The 16,914-nt window shown below is 39.6% G+C and overlaps 1 protein-coding gene across 2 annotated transcripts in view; it reads left to right on the plus strand.

Moving 5' to 3' along the window:
• The window catches only part of PTPRB (protein tyrosine phosphatase receptor type B), a 196,615-nt gene that overhangs the window by 73,925 nt on the left and 105,776 nt on the right, over positions 1–16,914 (plus strand). Inside the window, exons 1-2 of one of the 2 annotated variants that reach the window (XM_077468732.1) lie at positions 3,905–5,077; positions 5,584–5,854. In XM_077468732.1, coding sequence (XP_077324858.1) covers positions 5,024–5,077; positions 5,584–5,854 — 325 coding nt within the window. In that variant the 5' untranslated portion in view covers positions 3,905–5,023. Of the gene's footprint in view, positions 1–3,904; positions 5,078–5,583; positions 5,855–16,914 lie in introns of those variants that run through there. The other variant, XM_077468731.1, reaches the window with a different exon arrangement.

Raw genomic sequence — 16,914 nt, forward strand, 5'->3', positions numbered from 1 at the left:
TCATTAGGGTCCCTTTCCTGCTAGCCTTGTTGGAATAAAAAGGAACACACACTTTCAATTGTATTTGAGCAGACATACAGAGACTGAGACACATTTATGCATTTTTGCCATTAAAGAAATCATTTGAGATTTTTTGGAAGCAGCTTATTAATACTGATCTGATCTTGCATATGTGAAAGTACAAATAGTGAGACTCAACTATTACACAGTAAAAATATAGGAATATTTAAAAAGCATCTGAACCAAAAATAATGTCACATGTAGGAATATTTCACATTTAAAGGACAACTAACAGTTACTTATCAACATGAAATATAATATTTCGTATATATCTTCTCCCCTTTCTGCTAAATTACAATTGAAGGCTGGTTTCTACACTCAAGGACTTCTATTTCCTTTGGGGGTAAAGCCTGTTATTTCTACAGAAATGTATAAGGGCGCCATCGCAAAGTACCGTAACTAGTGCATCCTGAAATGTTGCACTAGTTAGAACAAAGCCATACAGGGGCATTATCTTTGCTTTCAACTTGCACCTGTTTAACACCAGTAAACTATAAGACTAGCATACTTGATTTTTGCTGGTTTAAAATTTTTTTTGATTTGCAGAGTTTTTATTTAAACATTCCCTGCCTAATCATTTGTGTTTTGTGCATTATACACATTTTTGCTTTATAGAGTACTCATGACAGAGTGCATCACTAAGACTGTGCAGTTTATGATCTAATCATCCAGTAACAGTCATGCACACAAATGCCAAATTGGTCAGCAGCCGGATATGCTGCCAGTATGTTTTAAAACTGTAGGAGGAAACCAGAGCATAGAGGAAACACCTTAAACACATGGATAACATACAAAGTCCTACCACATTGTGGTCCATTGGGAATCAAACCCAAGGCACCAAAGCTGCAAAGCAGCAGTGCTGAAATGTAAGCTCTCGTACTGAATCTAAGATGTAAGAAGGCATATTTCTGTACATTTATCAGTTAAATAGAAGACATAATTTTGGTCATTTTTCTACATTGCCTTCTTGAACTTAAAGTGTTTTGTTGCTTTGATGCACACAATTAGTCACATGCTGCCCAAGGACCCACTAGTCAGTCATTAATACAAATGAACACATTTTAACTATGGTATATAATAATTAGATAATCGATAATGAATGCATTTACAATTGTATATTATTCAATAACTATTGCATTTTTTATATTTTTTTAAACTGAAAAAAATACTTATTTTGTTTGTGTGTGTTTGATGTAAATATTAAGTGGCTTTAAGGTGATTCTTACCATAGAATGTGCCTTAAATTCTGCAAATGTTAGATTAGCTGTATATCATTGTTATGTAAATTATCATTGACTTATTTTTCCTGGTAAGATAATGTAGAGATCAGATAAGAGAACGTATGAAATAGCTTTCAATCCACAGTACCCAAAAGAATCAGATAAATATAGGATGAATTTCAATATATACTAGTCAGTTTTCTTTAGCTGGCATGTTAAGTGGAGTCCCAGAGTCTACATATAGGTCAGGTATGTTGTATCATAGAGTAAGCAGTAGCACTTGATGCCACTTGGGCCTTTTAGTAATTGCATTAAAAAGCAACATGTACTTTGTATTAACAAAGAGACTTTGCAATTTATGGTTAAATTGAATAACTGTGCAAGACTTTATGTTCTTTTTGTGATTGCTTGGCCTTCCTCTGGGTTCTCTGGTTTCTTCTTTTAATGTGATACTGGTCAAGTGCATATATGGTAGGGCTCATTAGATTGTAGACTCCTGGTATTAAATAGCATGTATTATAGTGTCTTTCCTGTATAAAACATTGACTATTACACAGCAAGTGTCAGTTCAACAGTATTTTTCAAGATGAGAGTCTACATCGGTACTCATCCCTGTATGCTGTGATGTATTACTGCAGTGGTAAATGAAGGCTCTAATTAAAGGCATATAGAGTGTGCATTTTGCAAAGTAAAGTTGCACTCTGCAAGTGCAGTTGCCGCAGATCTTAATAAATGAGGTAAAGTTTCACTCTACAAAGAATACCCAATCACGTGCAAGGAAAATTGAAAAAAATCTGAATTTTTGCTTGCACATGATTGGATGATGGAAGTTAGTATAGCTTCTGCTCATTCACTAAGCTCTGGGGCAACTGTACTTGCAGAATACAACTGAACTTTGCAATGTGCACAATCTATTTGCCTTTAGTAAATCAACCCCTATGTATGTACTAATACATGTCTACTGCATTAAACTTAAAAGATAACAAAAAAATACACAAATTCCTCTATCCTATCCTTTTTCTCCTTTTTTCTCAAAGAATTGTGAATATTATATTACCGATTTAAGATTCGCCCAAAATAGTCTTCTCTGTACCCAACCTATACACAGATGGGCAGGGTGTCTGTCCAGTTTGTGGCATCCTTCTGGCATCAGTGTTCTGTTTGGTGTATAACACCAAGCCTGGATTTGGGGAGTAATGGATCAACAGGGCACATGCACCAAGCTATTCATTTATCTTTGGAAATACTTAATTAGTAGACCAAGGAGCAAGAAGGTTATTTTGACTTTATGTAAGGCTGTTAACTATGTATAAAACTCTAGGCAGTGGAATGGAATTTTATGCATAAGTTAAGATCATTTTAATCATTATACACCCTGTTTTTGTTTTTTAATATTTAACCAATGTATTAGAATTTGTAAATTAATGTAGCCACTAATAATACATGCTCAGCTTATTAGTTATTGCAGGTTATTAAACTGCAGTCCACAATCTATGGCTTTGTTACACAAAATAAAAAAAAAATTTAAAATTTGTAAAATAAAGTCAGCGCTCTTTCAGTGAAATTTAAAGAGCTGCATGCAATAAGTGTAGATATATAATACACCAGATATAACAAAAATGCAATGCTGAAATAATAAAGTGTTCACGAAAATGTGACCATAAACCGAAGTTTGTCAAAACAACAAAAATAAACAGCATATATTGTTATGCATGTAAAACATAAAAAAGTGCTCCACTTAAGCCTTTCCCCCGATGATTGGAAACACCCGTAGTGCCAATCCTTCACCAATGGTAAAAATACACACCCAGAGGTATAGTAGTAGACATCAAACAGCAAACTTTGCCAGAGGAGAGCTGGATATGTACCTACCACAATACCAGCATATGTAATGCCTGGTTTTCTTGGTATTTTGGATTTATCCCCTCTGTCTTAAATAGATATTGGGATTCACATCATTTGGAGTATATTGCTATACACCGGATATTTATTTCCCCTTTTGGATATTTATGTTTACTTCTGCCTTAATAGGTCCAGACTATATCCTATGAGCCGGTAAACAAAACATCTGAGACAGATCCAGTTTTCCTCTCCTCTGTTGTTTTGATGATTTATGCTACTGAGTAAGAAACTCTGTATATAACACACTTGCAATATATGTATGGTCCTGAAGAAGCAGGGAATCCCACGTAATGAGTAGACCAGTTACAAGTACATGTATCCATCAGATTTACATATTTTTGTATTGATTGCAAAGTTTCTTTATGAACATCTATGTTTTTAATATTGGGTTTATGACAATATTTTATGTGTAATAAAGTTTATATAGATTTGTATTCTGACTTTGTTCTCATTTTGCATATTTAAAGTCCTGCTACTTTTGTTTTCAAAAATACCATAGTAATAGACATCATATCCCTCTGGTGAGTGTGTATTTTTACCATTGGTGAAGGATTGGCACTATGGGTGTTTCCAAGCATTTGGTGAAGGCTGAAGTGGAGCACTTTTATATGTTTTACATGCATAACAATATGAACTGTTTATTTTTGTCATTTTTAACAAACTTCAGTTTATGGACACAAAATAAAATAGTGACAGTATTTAAGCAGAATTCTATCACTACAGTGTGAAATTGTTGAGTCACTGTTAAAACGATTCTAGATTGCTTGTTGTTGAAAGTTGCTAAGACTTTGATTAGAAAACGTATTTCACAGAGGAAAGATTAGATATATCTATGCAATTCTGAAGTTTGTAAAATTCCCAGTGTGGTCTTATGAACATAAAATGTTAATGTGTAAAATAATCTCACGATTAACCTAACTTTTAATATTCAAGAACCAAAGTGACTTGGTGAAAGAGACCTTTTGGGTGAGGCAGCTCACTGAAATTATAATGGACAAACGTTTTATTAAAAGAAAACAAAAAGGTCCAAAAATAGCCTCAGAAAACTAGGCTGAGAGAGAAATGAGGAGATAGGAGGAAGGAAGGCAAGGGTGGGGGAGAGGAAAGTTAAAGGGAGAAAGAAACAAGAGTTCAAGCTAAAATGATCAGAGCAGAAAAGTGAAAGTGCTGGCATGGGACTGCGCTGTTCAAAGGACTGGCACAGCAGAGAGCAACGAGAGAAGTGACTTTTCTTCAGATTCAGGCAGGCACCGGCAGGGGAGGTTAATGAAGGGTCAGCAGCCACAGGAAATTGGCGGGGTTGGTATCTTACAGGTATCGCCAAGTCGACAGCCTGGATCATTCTGCAGCCTCACAAGGAGGGGAGGTGCTGGAGGTTGCTCTGCCTGGGCTGGATACTGCATGGGTTCAACTCATTATTGTTACACTAGATTAAGCGAAGGAAATTGACCCTTGATTTACGGAAGTCGATGGAAAGCGCTGAACAGGTTTAGACTGGGTCAGAATGGCAATGTGGAAACTGCAAGATGTTGCCTTCTACATGCTTTTCTTAAATCCCACTGCTAATAAAATCTTCCTAGTACCCTTATGTCTTACCGCACCACCATTCAGAAAAAAATTGCAAGGAATTCTTTGTTAAATTTCTTGCTGCATTGGAATATTTCAAACTTTGGAGAACAGCTACACATTGACTTGGGAATACCTCTAAACTTTCTCTTGTATGGAATTGCTTGAAACATTATTCTGTACCTACCTTTGGATACCTGGACCATTATTTATTTTGGAATTTTGCAATGAAATTTATTATCCCCGGAGGATTATTTTAAATCAGTTTTCTCGCAATGCTGAGATATGTGTTTGGATTGTCATTGTGGATTGTGCTGAGCTTTATAAAGGTGAGTGCCCAGATAATATCAGCTGGACCTTCTTCCCTATATTCTATATTAGGATGCCGATGCTGTATTTTCCTCTATTTTTAGTGCTGGTCTACATTATAGGTGTGATCCCACTGCACTTGTCTCTAAACGTACATTGAATTAATCCCTTTCTTCACTGTTGATACATGATCTTCAGAATTTTTATCTGATCTGACTAATACTACTCTTAAGTTAGATTTAGTTAGAATAAGTTGTTGTTTTTTTTCGACTTTTTAATGACTGTGTAGCATTATTTTAATTACGTGATAATGTTAATCACCAACAATCTCTCACAACTAGTGGCGTTCTGGTCTATAAGAATATTATTATTTGTAGTAATACCTATATCATTTTGTTCTGGAGGCTTCTTTGTGTAATTTTGTGACCTTGAATAGCTCATAAAAGTTATTTCGTGATTTTTAGCAAATTAAACTTTTGCATGATTCGTTTTATTGAACCATAACACTTTATTTCCTTCTTTTTAGGATGTGGAGCCAGTGAAATGCACCATCAACATTACTGAGAGCAAAGCTTCCTCGCAATATATATATGTAAAGTGGAGTAGTCCTGGAATCACTTGCAATTTTAGTTTGACTTGCAGCTCAAGCAACTTTTGGCAAACCACATGCAATCCCATCCAAAAAAACAATGATACTTATGAATGCACACAGTTTGGACTTGAGGCAGGAACAGTTTATGACATAAATATAGAAGCCCGGCAAGATGGAGAGACAAAGAATTTTACATTACAAACAGGTATGACAAAAAAGTGCAAGGCTGATATTTTCTCTGCAGGTTCTATACACTTGATTTCCAGATTGTATCACTTTGGCAGTTATTGTGCGGCCCTCGACGTCCCTGAAGACTGTAGTGTATATTTTCCTTAGCTAGGTCCTTGCTCAGGCCAGTAAGGAAAAGTATTCTTTAGGCTGTAATCAAGTTATAAAATGGTTTACTTTATTGTTTCAATGCTATGTTAGTTTTCTGTACTGTCCATCTCTACTCTTTTTTTCTTTCTATGATCATGACCTTTACAGTATAATGGATTTTGCTGAGAGAAATATCAAATGGGGTTCAAGTAATTTTTATAGGGGCCATGTGAAATGCAAATGCTAAATGATTTGTGAACAGGCAGTAATACCAGCGACCTCTATCAGTCTCATGTACTATGTCTCCAGTCTATGGCTGCCTCCTGAAGCATGTACTGTGTGTCTCCAACAACTCCTATAACTTTTTTTGCAGTTTTTTGCCATCTTCTGCTGCATTTCTGTCGTTTTTGACCATCTTTTGTAGGACACCTATAGTCTCTGACCATCTTTTGTAGCACACCTATAGTCTCTGACCATCTTTTGTAGCACACCTATAGTCTCTGACCATCTTTTGTAACATACCTATAGTCTCTGACCATCTTTTGTAGCACACCTATAGTCTCTGACCATCTTTTGTAGCACACCTATAGTCTCTGACCATCTTTTGTAACATACCTATAGTCTCTGACCATCTTTTGTAGCACACCTATAGTCTCTGACCATCTTTTGTAGCACACCGATAGTCTCTGACCATCTTTTGTAGCACACCTATAGTCTCTGACCATCTTTTGTAACATACCTATAGTCTCTGACCATCTTTTGTAGCACACCTATAGTCTCTGACCATCTTTTGTAGCACACCTATAGTCTCTGACCATCTTTTGTAGCACACCTATAGTCTCTGACCATCTTTTGTAACATACCTATAGTCTCTGACCATCTTTTGTAGCACACCTATAGTCTCTGACCATCTTTTGTAGCACACCTATAGTCTCTGACCATCTTTTGTAGCACACCTATAGTCTCTGACCATCTTTTGTAGAACGCTTTTATTCTCTGATCATCTTTTGTAGCACACTTATAGTCTTTGACCATCTCCTATTGTATGTGTGCAGACAGTTTTCTGACAGCTTTCTATAGCATACATTTACATAATATTATGTGCAGCACTTTAGAGAGGTCAGGGAATGCACTTCTGGCCCCCTATATCAAGAACGCTCAGACCCACAGTTCTGCTCTATCACTATTATCGTTTTAGTATTGTCAACTTTGTTTTAAGAAAGTGTACAGACAATAACTGTGTGCAAATTTCAAAAGTCCACAGTCACTAATCAGGTTCTAGTTTATTGTCAGATCAGTCAGATCGTTCCAAGGATAAATAGGTCAAGTGGCTATGAGTTACTGCACTTTGCACATACTCATTGTACTGTTGTATGTTTTAAGTTTTGATTCATAAGCATAGATTTTAAGAGTTGTAGTCCTAAAAACAGTGAAGATGAGTAGTCTAAAAATGGGTGGAATTATAATATAGGGCCATGAAAGAGGCAGCTTCACCTGTTCAGTGCTATGCAAGGTGTTATATGTTTAAAAACATGCATTTTCATGTAGAATTTAAGTGACCAAAAATATTGCTGCACTGACACCTGTTTTTGTTTTGAGTACATTCAAGTGCAACTAAAGGAAAGACATATAATGAAATGTACTAGAAAGTGTCTACCAGTAATAATGACATAGAAAAACATATGATCTGGTTTTGCTTACTCTGAGATAAGAAACAAATTTGCTTTATGGTGTAGAATAGAGAATATCAGAAACCAGTTCAGTCATGCTGTCAACCTGCACAACTCTAATAAAGAGATAGAATCAAAAAAATATACTAGCACTCTATTGGGGATTAACAGATCAGGTATGTCTTACAACATTAGAATGTAGATCCTCCAGTTTTACCCAGCGATAATTCTTCGCTATCCCTGAGTTGAAAAACGTCACAAGTCGCAGGAAAGTGCTGCATTGTTTGAATCTATGAAATATGTATTGAATAATGAGAAATCTTTTTATGTTCATCAATGTCTAGAGTGAACTGATTGTGATTAGATCTAGGCCCCTTTCACACTGGGGCGCTGTGCAGGCGTTACAGCGCTAAAAATAGCGCCTGAAAAGCACCCTGAAACAGCCGCTGCGGTGGCTCCAAAGATGCTGCTTGCAGGAGTTTTTTTAATGTCCTGCCAGCGCACCACTCCACTCCACCACTCCAGTGTGAAAGCCCTTGGGGCTCCTGCCCATTGAAATCAATGGGGAGGCACGGCTATACCACTGGCAAAGTGCCGCTGCAGCGGCACTTTGCAGGCAGTTTTAAACCCTTTTTCAGCCGCTAGCAGGGGTTAAAACCGCCCCGCTAATGGCCGAATACAGCCAGTAAAATGACGTTAAAGTGGCACTAAAAATAGCGCTGTTTTACCGCCGATGCCGCTCCCACCCCAATGTGAAAGGGGCCCTAGAATGATCAGATTATCAATGTACTGTCAGCCTTAGTGATCTAACATCCTCAAAATAGATGACATCTGTTTTTGATACACTATTACTCATACGATATAGCAGAAAGAAGTAGACTGATTTGACCAGGCCTGAACAAATCTCACCCAGAGCTAGGACCTAGCTTTGCAAACCTGGAAGCCAGCACTTTGGAATCTGCATATGGCTATACAGCGGAAAGACACATCAGGGTTGATTTACTAAAGGCAAATAAGCTGTTCAATTTGCAAGAGAAGTTTTACTTTGCAAGAGAAATTTCCTAGCTTAGAGAATGAGGCGAAATTTCACTTTGCAATGAATAACCAATGACATGCAAGGGGAAAAAAAAACATTTTTGCTTGTGCATGATTGGATGATAGAAGTCAGCAGAGCTTCAGCTCATTTTCTTCCAAAGTGAACAAACAAGCCATTTACATTTGGTAAATAAACCCAATAATTAAGCAGGAGTTAAAAGAAAACTATCTGTTCTGTTAATTTTAATTATGCTTTATTTTAACAATTGAGTAAATAAAATACATAGCAGACTATTACTTTACAAGTACAACAACTTTAAACCATAAATAACAATTAACAGATAATATCACATTTTCCCATGGCTTGCCTGCATTGCGGTAGCTGTCCCTGTCTTTCACAACACAAGCATGGTAGGGTCCAGAAGCTGACAAATATTGACTTGAGAATGGAGGGGGAACCTTTGGGCATGGGGTTTTTCCCAACATGTTGATATAGCTATTGTTGGTGTGGCCGCCATTAGAAACCATGAGGCACCATATAACCTACCTGTCCCAGTGTCTTTAAATACACTTTAACTTTCCCTTAGGGGCTGAAAGATACCCCAGTGGCATCTGCACACACAGTCCAGTAGTCCTGTTGAGTTACCTCTCCAGCTTCCTGCGAATATTGAAGAGTGTTCTGCTTTTTCAAGTTCTCGCCTCATGACACACAAATGATCGTGCTTTAAAACATCCAATAGAATGCTTCAAAGTGCATACCTCAAGAACCTGCTGCCCCATCTCACAATCTAACAGTTTAAGCTGCCACTTCAGACATGGGTCAGGTACATTTGTGCATCCATGATATGATTCTGTATAGGAAGGGTCTGCATCTTTTGGGGAAGCTATCAAAGTCTGCAGGATTAAATGTGGGCTGGGGTTGCTGTCAATGTACAGGGCAGCAAGGAACAACTGAAGATTAAAAAAGGCAATCTCAGTCAACATAGTAAAATAGCTACACAGCAGGTGGGACAATATAACAAGGCTCTAATGCAATAATAATCAGTGCAGCTGGCAAATTAGCACCTAGGTAAAGTTCTCAGATTCTTGGGGTAATGGGCTTCTTCTGAGCCTCTAACGCACTATGGGGGATCCTGGGAAATATAGTTTGCAGTATGAGGATGCCTCACTGTGCTGCCCGTCCAGAGCCCACGCCAAGAACTACAATAGCTGAATTGCTCTGCCCCTGTTATGAGAGGGTTGGGAGGTGAGGGACAAAGACTTTTTTAAGGATCTGTAGAATCAGCCTGATATGGTCATTGGTCACCAAAGATTGTTTCAGTTGCCACAGTGACCTGGCACCCATGAATTGTCCAGCCACATTGTAGTATAACCGTGAATAAGAACTATTCATGTTGCACCCTGGATACTGCCAATACCTGTACATTTCTGCATTACACTGTATAGATGTGGTATGGATATGGTCCACTGTAGTAAAAACAGTCACACTGGTTATTTTCTTCTCTGCTGTATTGATATGTCCCAGTTTTTTATTTAAAAAGCTGTGTGCAGGAATATTTTAGGATACGTTTGATTTTTACTCTATGGAACCTGTTGCATGTGACACTTGAACTCAAGGAATCTATTTAAAATAAATGTCAATTACTTGAAACTGAAATCCACAATTAGAAAAAAATATCCTATTATGAATGTGGGGCATATTTTTAGAGGCATATATATAAAGAATGTGACATTTACCAGATATTCTGGTGCATGTGTTTTAAATTACAGGAATGATTAACCACTTGTAAAAATTTAGCGAATGTCACATTTACACCCCGTTCACACCGATCACAACATTGAAATCATGCTACTTCCCTTGAAGTAGCAAGATTTCAAAGTAGCATTTCAGTGCTACATCGGGTGTGACTTGGAAGACATCGGTGCGACTTCATGCACAGATGTCTATGCAAGTCGCACCTGAACTTGCAGGAACTACTTTCAAAATTGGTGCAACTCCGACAGATTCACTGGTGTTACCTGGGGCTTACTGTTTTATTTAAGTTGTTTTATCTAATAAATAATGTGGCTTCCTAAATTTTCTTTGCAGTATCACATCTGTGAATATTTTGAAATAGAAAACTGAATAACACAGCTATTAATATCCACCTTGCTCATTTAGCACAACAAAACCGCAATATAGAGATTCACATGTAAGGGTGGGGACTGTTATCTGTCCAAGAATTTGGCTCTGTTTGTGGAAATGTATTTAGAGATGTGGGTGGAATATTTTTTTTATTTTGTGATTAGTAGCTGGCCTAAAATAAAGTCAGAATGGGACATTAGAGTCTTTTGACTTTCTCCTAAGCTGCTACTTTCCACTGTAATCCTATGAGGTTTATTTGCTACTGTAAATGAATCAGGGGATATGAGTCAGAAAATCTGCTCTGAGGTGATGACCAGGATGCTGTAAAGTCTGTTATCTTAAAGTAGGCATTGTATTCATCTCCTGTATTAGAACCCTATTGACTTTTAGGTATAATTTGTTGTATGTGTATATATATATATATATTTATATTTATGATCAAAGCCCTTCATCCGAGACAGATGTGAACCACATAAACATACTCGGATAGGGTAGTAAAAAATACTCGGATAGAGTAGCAAAAATACTCGGATAGAGTAGTACCTCTTTATTGGTCCTATGACATTTATTGAGCAAGCTAGGTGAAGGCTTGCTACATTCCTACCTGAGGGTTTGGAATGTATTAAGGGAAGCAGGGGGATTTTCACATGACATGGTCTTAATTCTTAATGACATGGTCTGGTACCCCATGCTGAGATGCAGCCGAGGCTGCTCTGATCCAATAGGAGTGATCAGAATACTGGCTGGGAGCCAAGGCCTAGGTTAATTAGGAGGATCCTAACATGCCTGATGAACTGACTGCCACTCAAGGGGCTGGTCAGAAAAGGTAGCAATGGGCTGGAGTTCGACTGGCTAGGTAGGTAAGACAGTAACCAGTCAAGTATTGCTACAGGGCACCAGATGTGTTGGTCTGGAAGAGTTTAATATCGACCCGGGGGCTGATTGTTGGGTTATGGGCTCCACAAGGTGTAGAATGACATAACCTTGAAAGTGCGTCAGGTGCCGTTTGCACAGTATCTGGCCGTTGGGGAGGCTAAGGGTAAACTCGCTGGGCCTCAAAGCCATGTGACGGGTAAGCATTTGCAGTTGGCTTTGGGCTGATGCCTCTGGATGCCGCGCAGGATGGATTTGAGTGTATGGACTGCGAATAAGGATGACTTTCCGGGGTCCTGTAAGGACAAGAAATGCTGGATGCCGGATAATTATAGCCTAATGGTGTGAGACACCTTCCCAGCAGTGTGATTGACTTTCAGTGTGTTGCAGGATAAGGACTGATTAATGAGATGGGTCGCATAGTGAAGGTGTGTCTTTAACCTATTATCAGCTGCACCAAGGTGGGAGAGGAAAAATGGTTGGGTCGGCTTTCTGCTGAAAGAATAAAGTAAGTTAATGCGGGACAGTGCGTGCGCTGCTTCATTGCACTTGTCTGAAATATAAATGGAGTGAACACTAGATTGGTGCTGCAAGCACAACTGCACCAGCCTGGGTAGGAAGGACATGATGGCAAACGACTTGGGCCTGCCTTTATTTATAATTTCGGCCATGTCTTGGCTGTCTGTGGCAAAGACCACTGTTTGTCCTGTCCAGGTATGACCCCAGATCTGAGCAGCTACCACAAAGGGATGCAGTTCGAAATGTGAAGATGACTGACAAAACCGGGGATTAGGAGGATTTCTGGTGGCCATGATCCTGTGAACCAGTGATGGCCAAAAATTGCAGGGGAAACCTGTGGCATCTATGACTACCTAAGGTAATAAAGCTAATGCCGATAGAATAAACATGGCTATGCCATACCCGTTTGCGAGAAATTCGACCCACATTGTCAAATCTGCTATAGCTTCTGGGTCCAGCGAGAGAACTTAGTACCTGAGAAAGGAAAATCAAGAGTCATGAAATGAAGGACTGCCCCTGAGGGATAATCCTCATGGCAAATTAAGCATCCCTAGCAGGGATACTAGCTGTCTCTTAGTACACCCTTGAGAAAGGGTAAATTCATGAATAACCAACCTATTCGGGCCAATTTTTGGGAGGAAAGCTGACCTGCATGGGGCGAGTGTCAAGAGTGATACCTGGGAAAGTGATGGACTGTGCCAGTGCTTCCACTGAATGCTCTGCTATGGGCACATTGAGATTTTGCCAAACCCCTTTTAATTTGTCCAAGTCTAACGGGGGCTCGTCTGGGCGTCATTGACAGCCACAGCCATTTTAAGAGCCGAAAGTCAACTTGGTGGCGAATTAATATGAACCTTTCCATTTAACGCCAAGCCACCACCAGAGGGATGGCTCAAAGGGCAATAATTTGTACGCATCTGAAATGTCTACTCTGGACAGCCAAGCACCCGTGCCTATGATAATAATGGCTTGAACAGCTGGATCAACCGATGCATATTCAAGGGAAAATTCCTCGGATGGAATTAGGGAGTTTAAACTTATGATGTGGGAACAATGAGGTGCAGACAAGTTGTACACCAACCAAAGTTTATTTGAAAACTTGCCCTTGAAGAGCCGACTCTCCAAGTAGTGAAATGTGATTCAGCAAAAGGGGCCAATGATAAACCCCCAGTCCAGTTTGAACTGTAATAAGGTATCTATGGCTAGCCCGTCGGTGGCAGCTGAGAGGAGGTCCCTGCACTCAGTCAGGTAGTCGGGTGTGAGAAAAGGTTAAAACCCAGCAACTCAGCCTGGTCATGAAGTGTTGGGCTACTTGAGGTTGCACGCAACTTTAAAATGAGCTCTGTGTCTCGTGACTCAAATGTGAAGCAGCCGGCATTGGCTAACGTTGCAAGTCCTATCGTTCTAATTGAGTTGCATATTGTCTAGATTGTGAGTACAGATGAACGAACGGTCGGACTGAGTAACGACTGGTAGCTTTTGATCATCATGATGGAGACCGGGCTGCAGGAAGCTGTATGACAATTGGAATCGTGTTGTGTCGTTCCGCTGTGTGTGATTCTTGGGATTCTGAGCATTGTGCTGCCGAAGCGCCTAGACTCGAATCCGGCAGTAGGGTGTGTGAAATGAGCTGTCAGAGTATGCAAAGCAGAATATCTGCTAAGTTATGAGTACCTACGAGCATACGAATGGATTGGTCTGAGTAACGATTGGTAGATTTTGGCAGATGCCTCACGATAGAGACTGAACTGTAGTAAGCTGTATGATAGATAGAACTGCAACATGGTGCCAGGGATACTAATTGTTGTTCCTATCGGTGCTACTGGATTTGAGTGCAGGGATGCCTGCTGGGTGTTGGGCTGAGCTGTCACTGTCGGTGGAAGAGCAGCCTAATGAGCTTGAATTTCCTGGCTGTAGCTGGGTAGGGAACACCCCTGTGTCGCAGCTCTACTGTAAAATATTGGGGATGGTCCATCCCCTGAGGGACTGCACACTGCCACACTCTGAAACCGTGGAGGGTGACAGAGGGGCAGAGGTAAAGTCTTCACTACCGGCCTGTGACATGGCTCCAGCTAAAGACAAGGAGAGGGGGGTGCATGTGTTAAGAGGAGTCGTAGCAGTAGGATAGTGAGCGGAGCTGGATACAGAAAAACAGATAAGAAGGAAAATGAGAAGAACAAGAAATGGAGTTAGAAGCCGGTTTGCGTTCTGAAGCATTGAACACTGCAGAGTGAAAATGTAGAAAACTCAAGAGTGTGTGACAACCGAGGCGAGCCAGGAGGACTGGCCAGGTCACCGATAGCTCGGTTTCCCATCTGTGCTGAGAACAAGCCTGTGGACCAGAACTCCAGGGCATACTGGGGCAAGAAGCTGAAGTTTGGTATGGCCTAAGTAGGAATGTTGCATTCTGTAGTTTGTGACGTATGCTCGGCCTGCCAATACTTGCACCGTCAGCAAGCTCAACGTTTAGCAACCTTGCCTGTGTAGGTGAAAGGTCGCCCTTCCAAAACAGAGTGACATGCAAAATAAATGTGTGACAGTAACTAACGCCCAATGAGCAGCCCAAATTGTGTATATGAAGTGAACATTTAGTTAAAGGGTGCTGCAGGTTTATGTGAGTGTGACACCTGTGTACTACACCTGACTCAACGCCCCACTTGCGAAGTGTTGGCTGAAGTCAGGAATTCAGTAAACCGTGAACCTGTAGTGAGGGTGAGATATAAGTCCAGTTTTTTTTTTTTTTGTTAAAACGACCTGCCCCACCCCTTGAAATGCAACTGGCCCCCCTGGGGAAGATGTGATCCCTGTGTGTGTGTGTTTTGTTTTGTTTTTCCTCTTTTTTTATCTTTTGAGTGCCACTGGAGAAATGATGTGTGGCCGGATTGTGTGCCACTGGAGAAATGATGTGTGGCCGGATTGTTTGCCACTGAAGAAATGCCTGCAACGACTGCAAGAAAGTAGCCTTATTGGCAGGTGAAAAAAGAAAAGGATAGCAGAAAATTGAGTATGTAGGAATGAACTATAATCATGAACTATTGTAACCATGCCTGACAGTGTATGAAATGAATCCGACACAAATTGGTTGTAGAGTGCATCAAATGAATCCGATACGAATCGGTTGTAAGGTGTATGAAATGGATCCGATACGAAACGGTTGTAAGGTATATGAAATTAATCCGATATGAATCGGTTGTAGAAAGGCAGGAATTAAATCCAATACAAACTGATTGTAAATGTATGAAATGAGTCCGATACGAATCAGTTGTAAAGTGTATGAAATTGATCCGATATGAATCGATTGTAGAGTGCCTGAAATAAATCCAATACAAATCCGTTGTAAGGTGTGTGAAATGGATCTGACCCATTTCCATCATCAGACTGCTAGATTGGGTCACCAAGTGCATCTATCTATGGTTGCCAGATCAAAAAGTAGTTAACAAAAATCTTAAAATGAAAGTGTATGTATAGCCATAACTGTGTTGTTTTGGGGGTTTTGGATAGAATATGAAATATGAATGTGAATGTAAAATATGTATTGTTGTCCAAGTTCCAAATAGGAAGATTCATCCTCTCTGTTGGTCCTAAAGACCATTGGGGAAGATGTAAAAAACTGGTATACTCAGAATCTGGTGAAGCTGTGCATGGTAACCAATCAGCTTCTAACGTCACCTTGTTCAATTAAGCTTTGACAATAAACCTTGGAAGCTGATTGGTTTCTATGCAGAGCTGCACCAGATTGTGCAGGCTCCAGGTTTAGTAAATAACCCCCATTGTGTCCATCCATTCAATTGTAATAGGAAAAGTATGAAAGAGGAAATCTTCCAATGGGGACACTTTCTGGTGAAAACTAAGAGGGAATATTCCTGTGCTGCCGAAGCAGCTCCTCCTACTATCTGCTCTCATTCTAGGATAGGAAGTAAAGGGAAATTTTCCCAAGAGGACACAAACAGAAAAAAAAACAAAAAAAAACTTAACAGGGTTTTTACATTTTCCTACTATATTCAAAACAAAAAACAGATTTGACTTTACATATACTGATACTTTAATGTTGTAAAATTCTTTTAAAAAAAGGAAAAGTTTAGAGTATGTTCAATGAGTACATAGTTTGCAGTTAAAGCAATGACTTTCTCATTTTTTAGGAGCTTGTTCTTCCATATTTTAGTTTTCTATAGTAAATGCAGACATGTGTAAATAAGTAACTAGAGCCCTGGATGCCCAATGGTACTTGTTGTGTGACCTTTTTCAAACCGCAGGAGTCAGCAGTGTGAGCATTGGTTAGTGGAGAGACCAGTGAAATCTAACAGTCTTGTGCAACTTTTCTTCAGTCTCTAAAAGCTTTTTACAACATATATTGAGCCCCCAATACACCTGTAATAGTGGCTGTTCACCTAGTGAAAGTGAATTTTTACCAATGAATTAAAGTAGAATTCCTGCCTAACTTTATCCTTAAAATCAACCCCCTCCAGCTATGCTACCTATGTTGACTAACCTTAAAATTTGTATACTTACCTATTTTCAGCCTGTCCACTTAATCTGGCTCCCCTGGGTCAGTTAGCAGCGGCTGCAGGGGAGAGGAGGGACTGCCGAGCATCCTCTCCTCTACCATGCAGCCTCTGCTGGCTGACACAAGGTATCATGTGACTGGACCGGAGCAGGCTGAAAATAGGTAAGTACACACATTTTTATGTATAACTTAACATAGGAAGCAAAAGGGGGGGGGGCATT

The sequence above is a fragment of the Lithobates pipiens genome, unplaced genomic scaffold (assembly GCF_037356315.1).
Source record: "Lithobates pipiens isolate NorthernLeopardFrog02 unplaced genomic scaffold, aLitPip1_a1.2 Scaffold_8, whole genome shotgun sequence".
Lineage (NCBI taxonomy): Eukaryota > Metazoa > Chordata > Amphibia > Anura > Ranidae > Lithobates > Lithobates pipiens.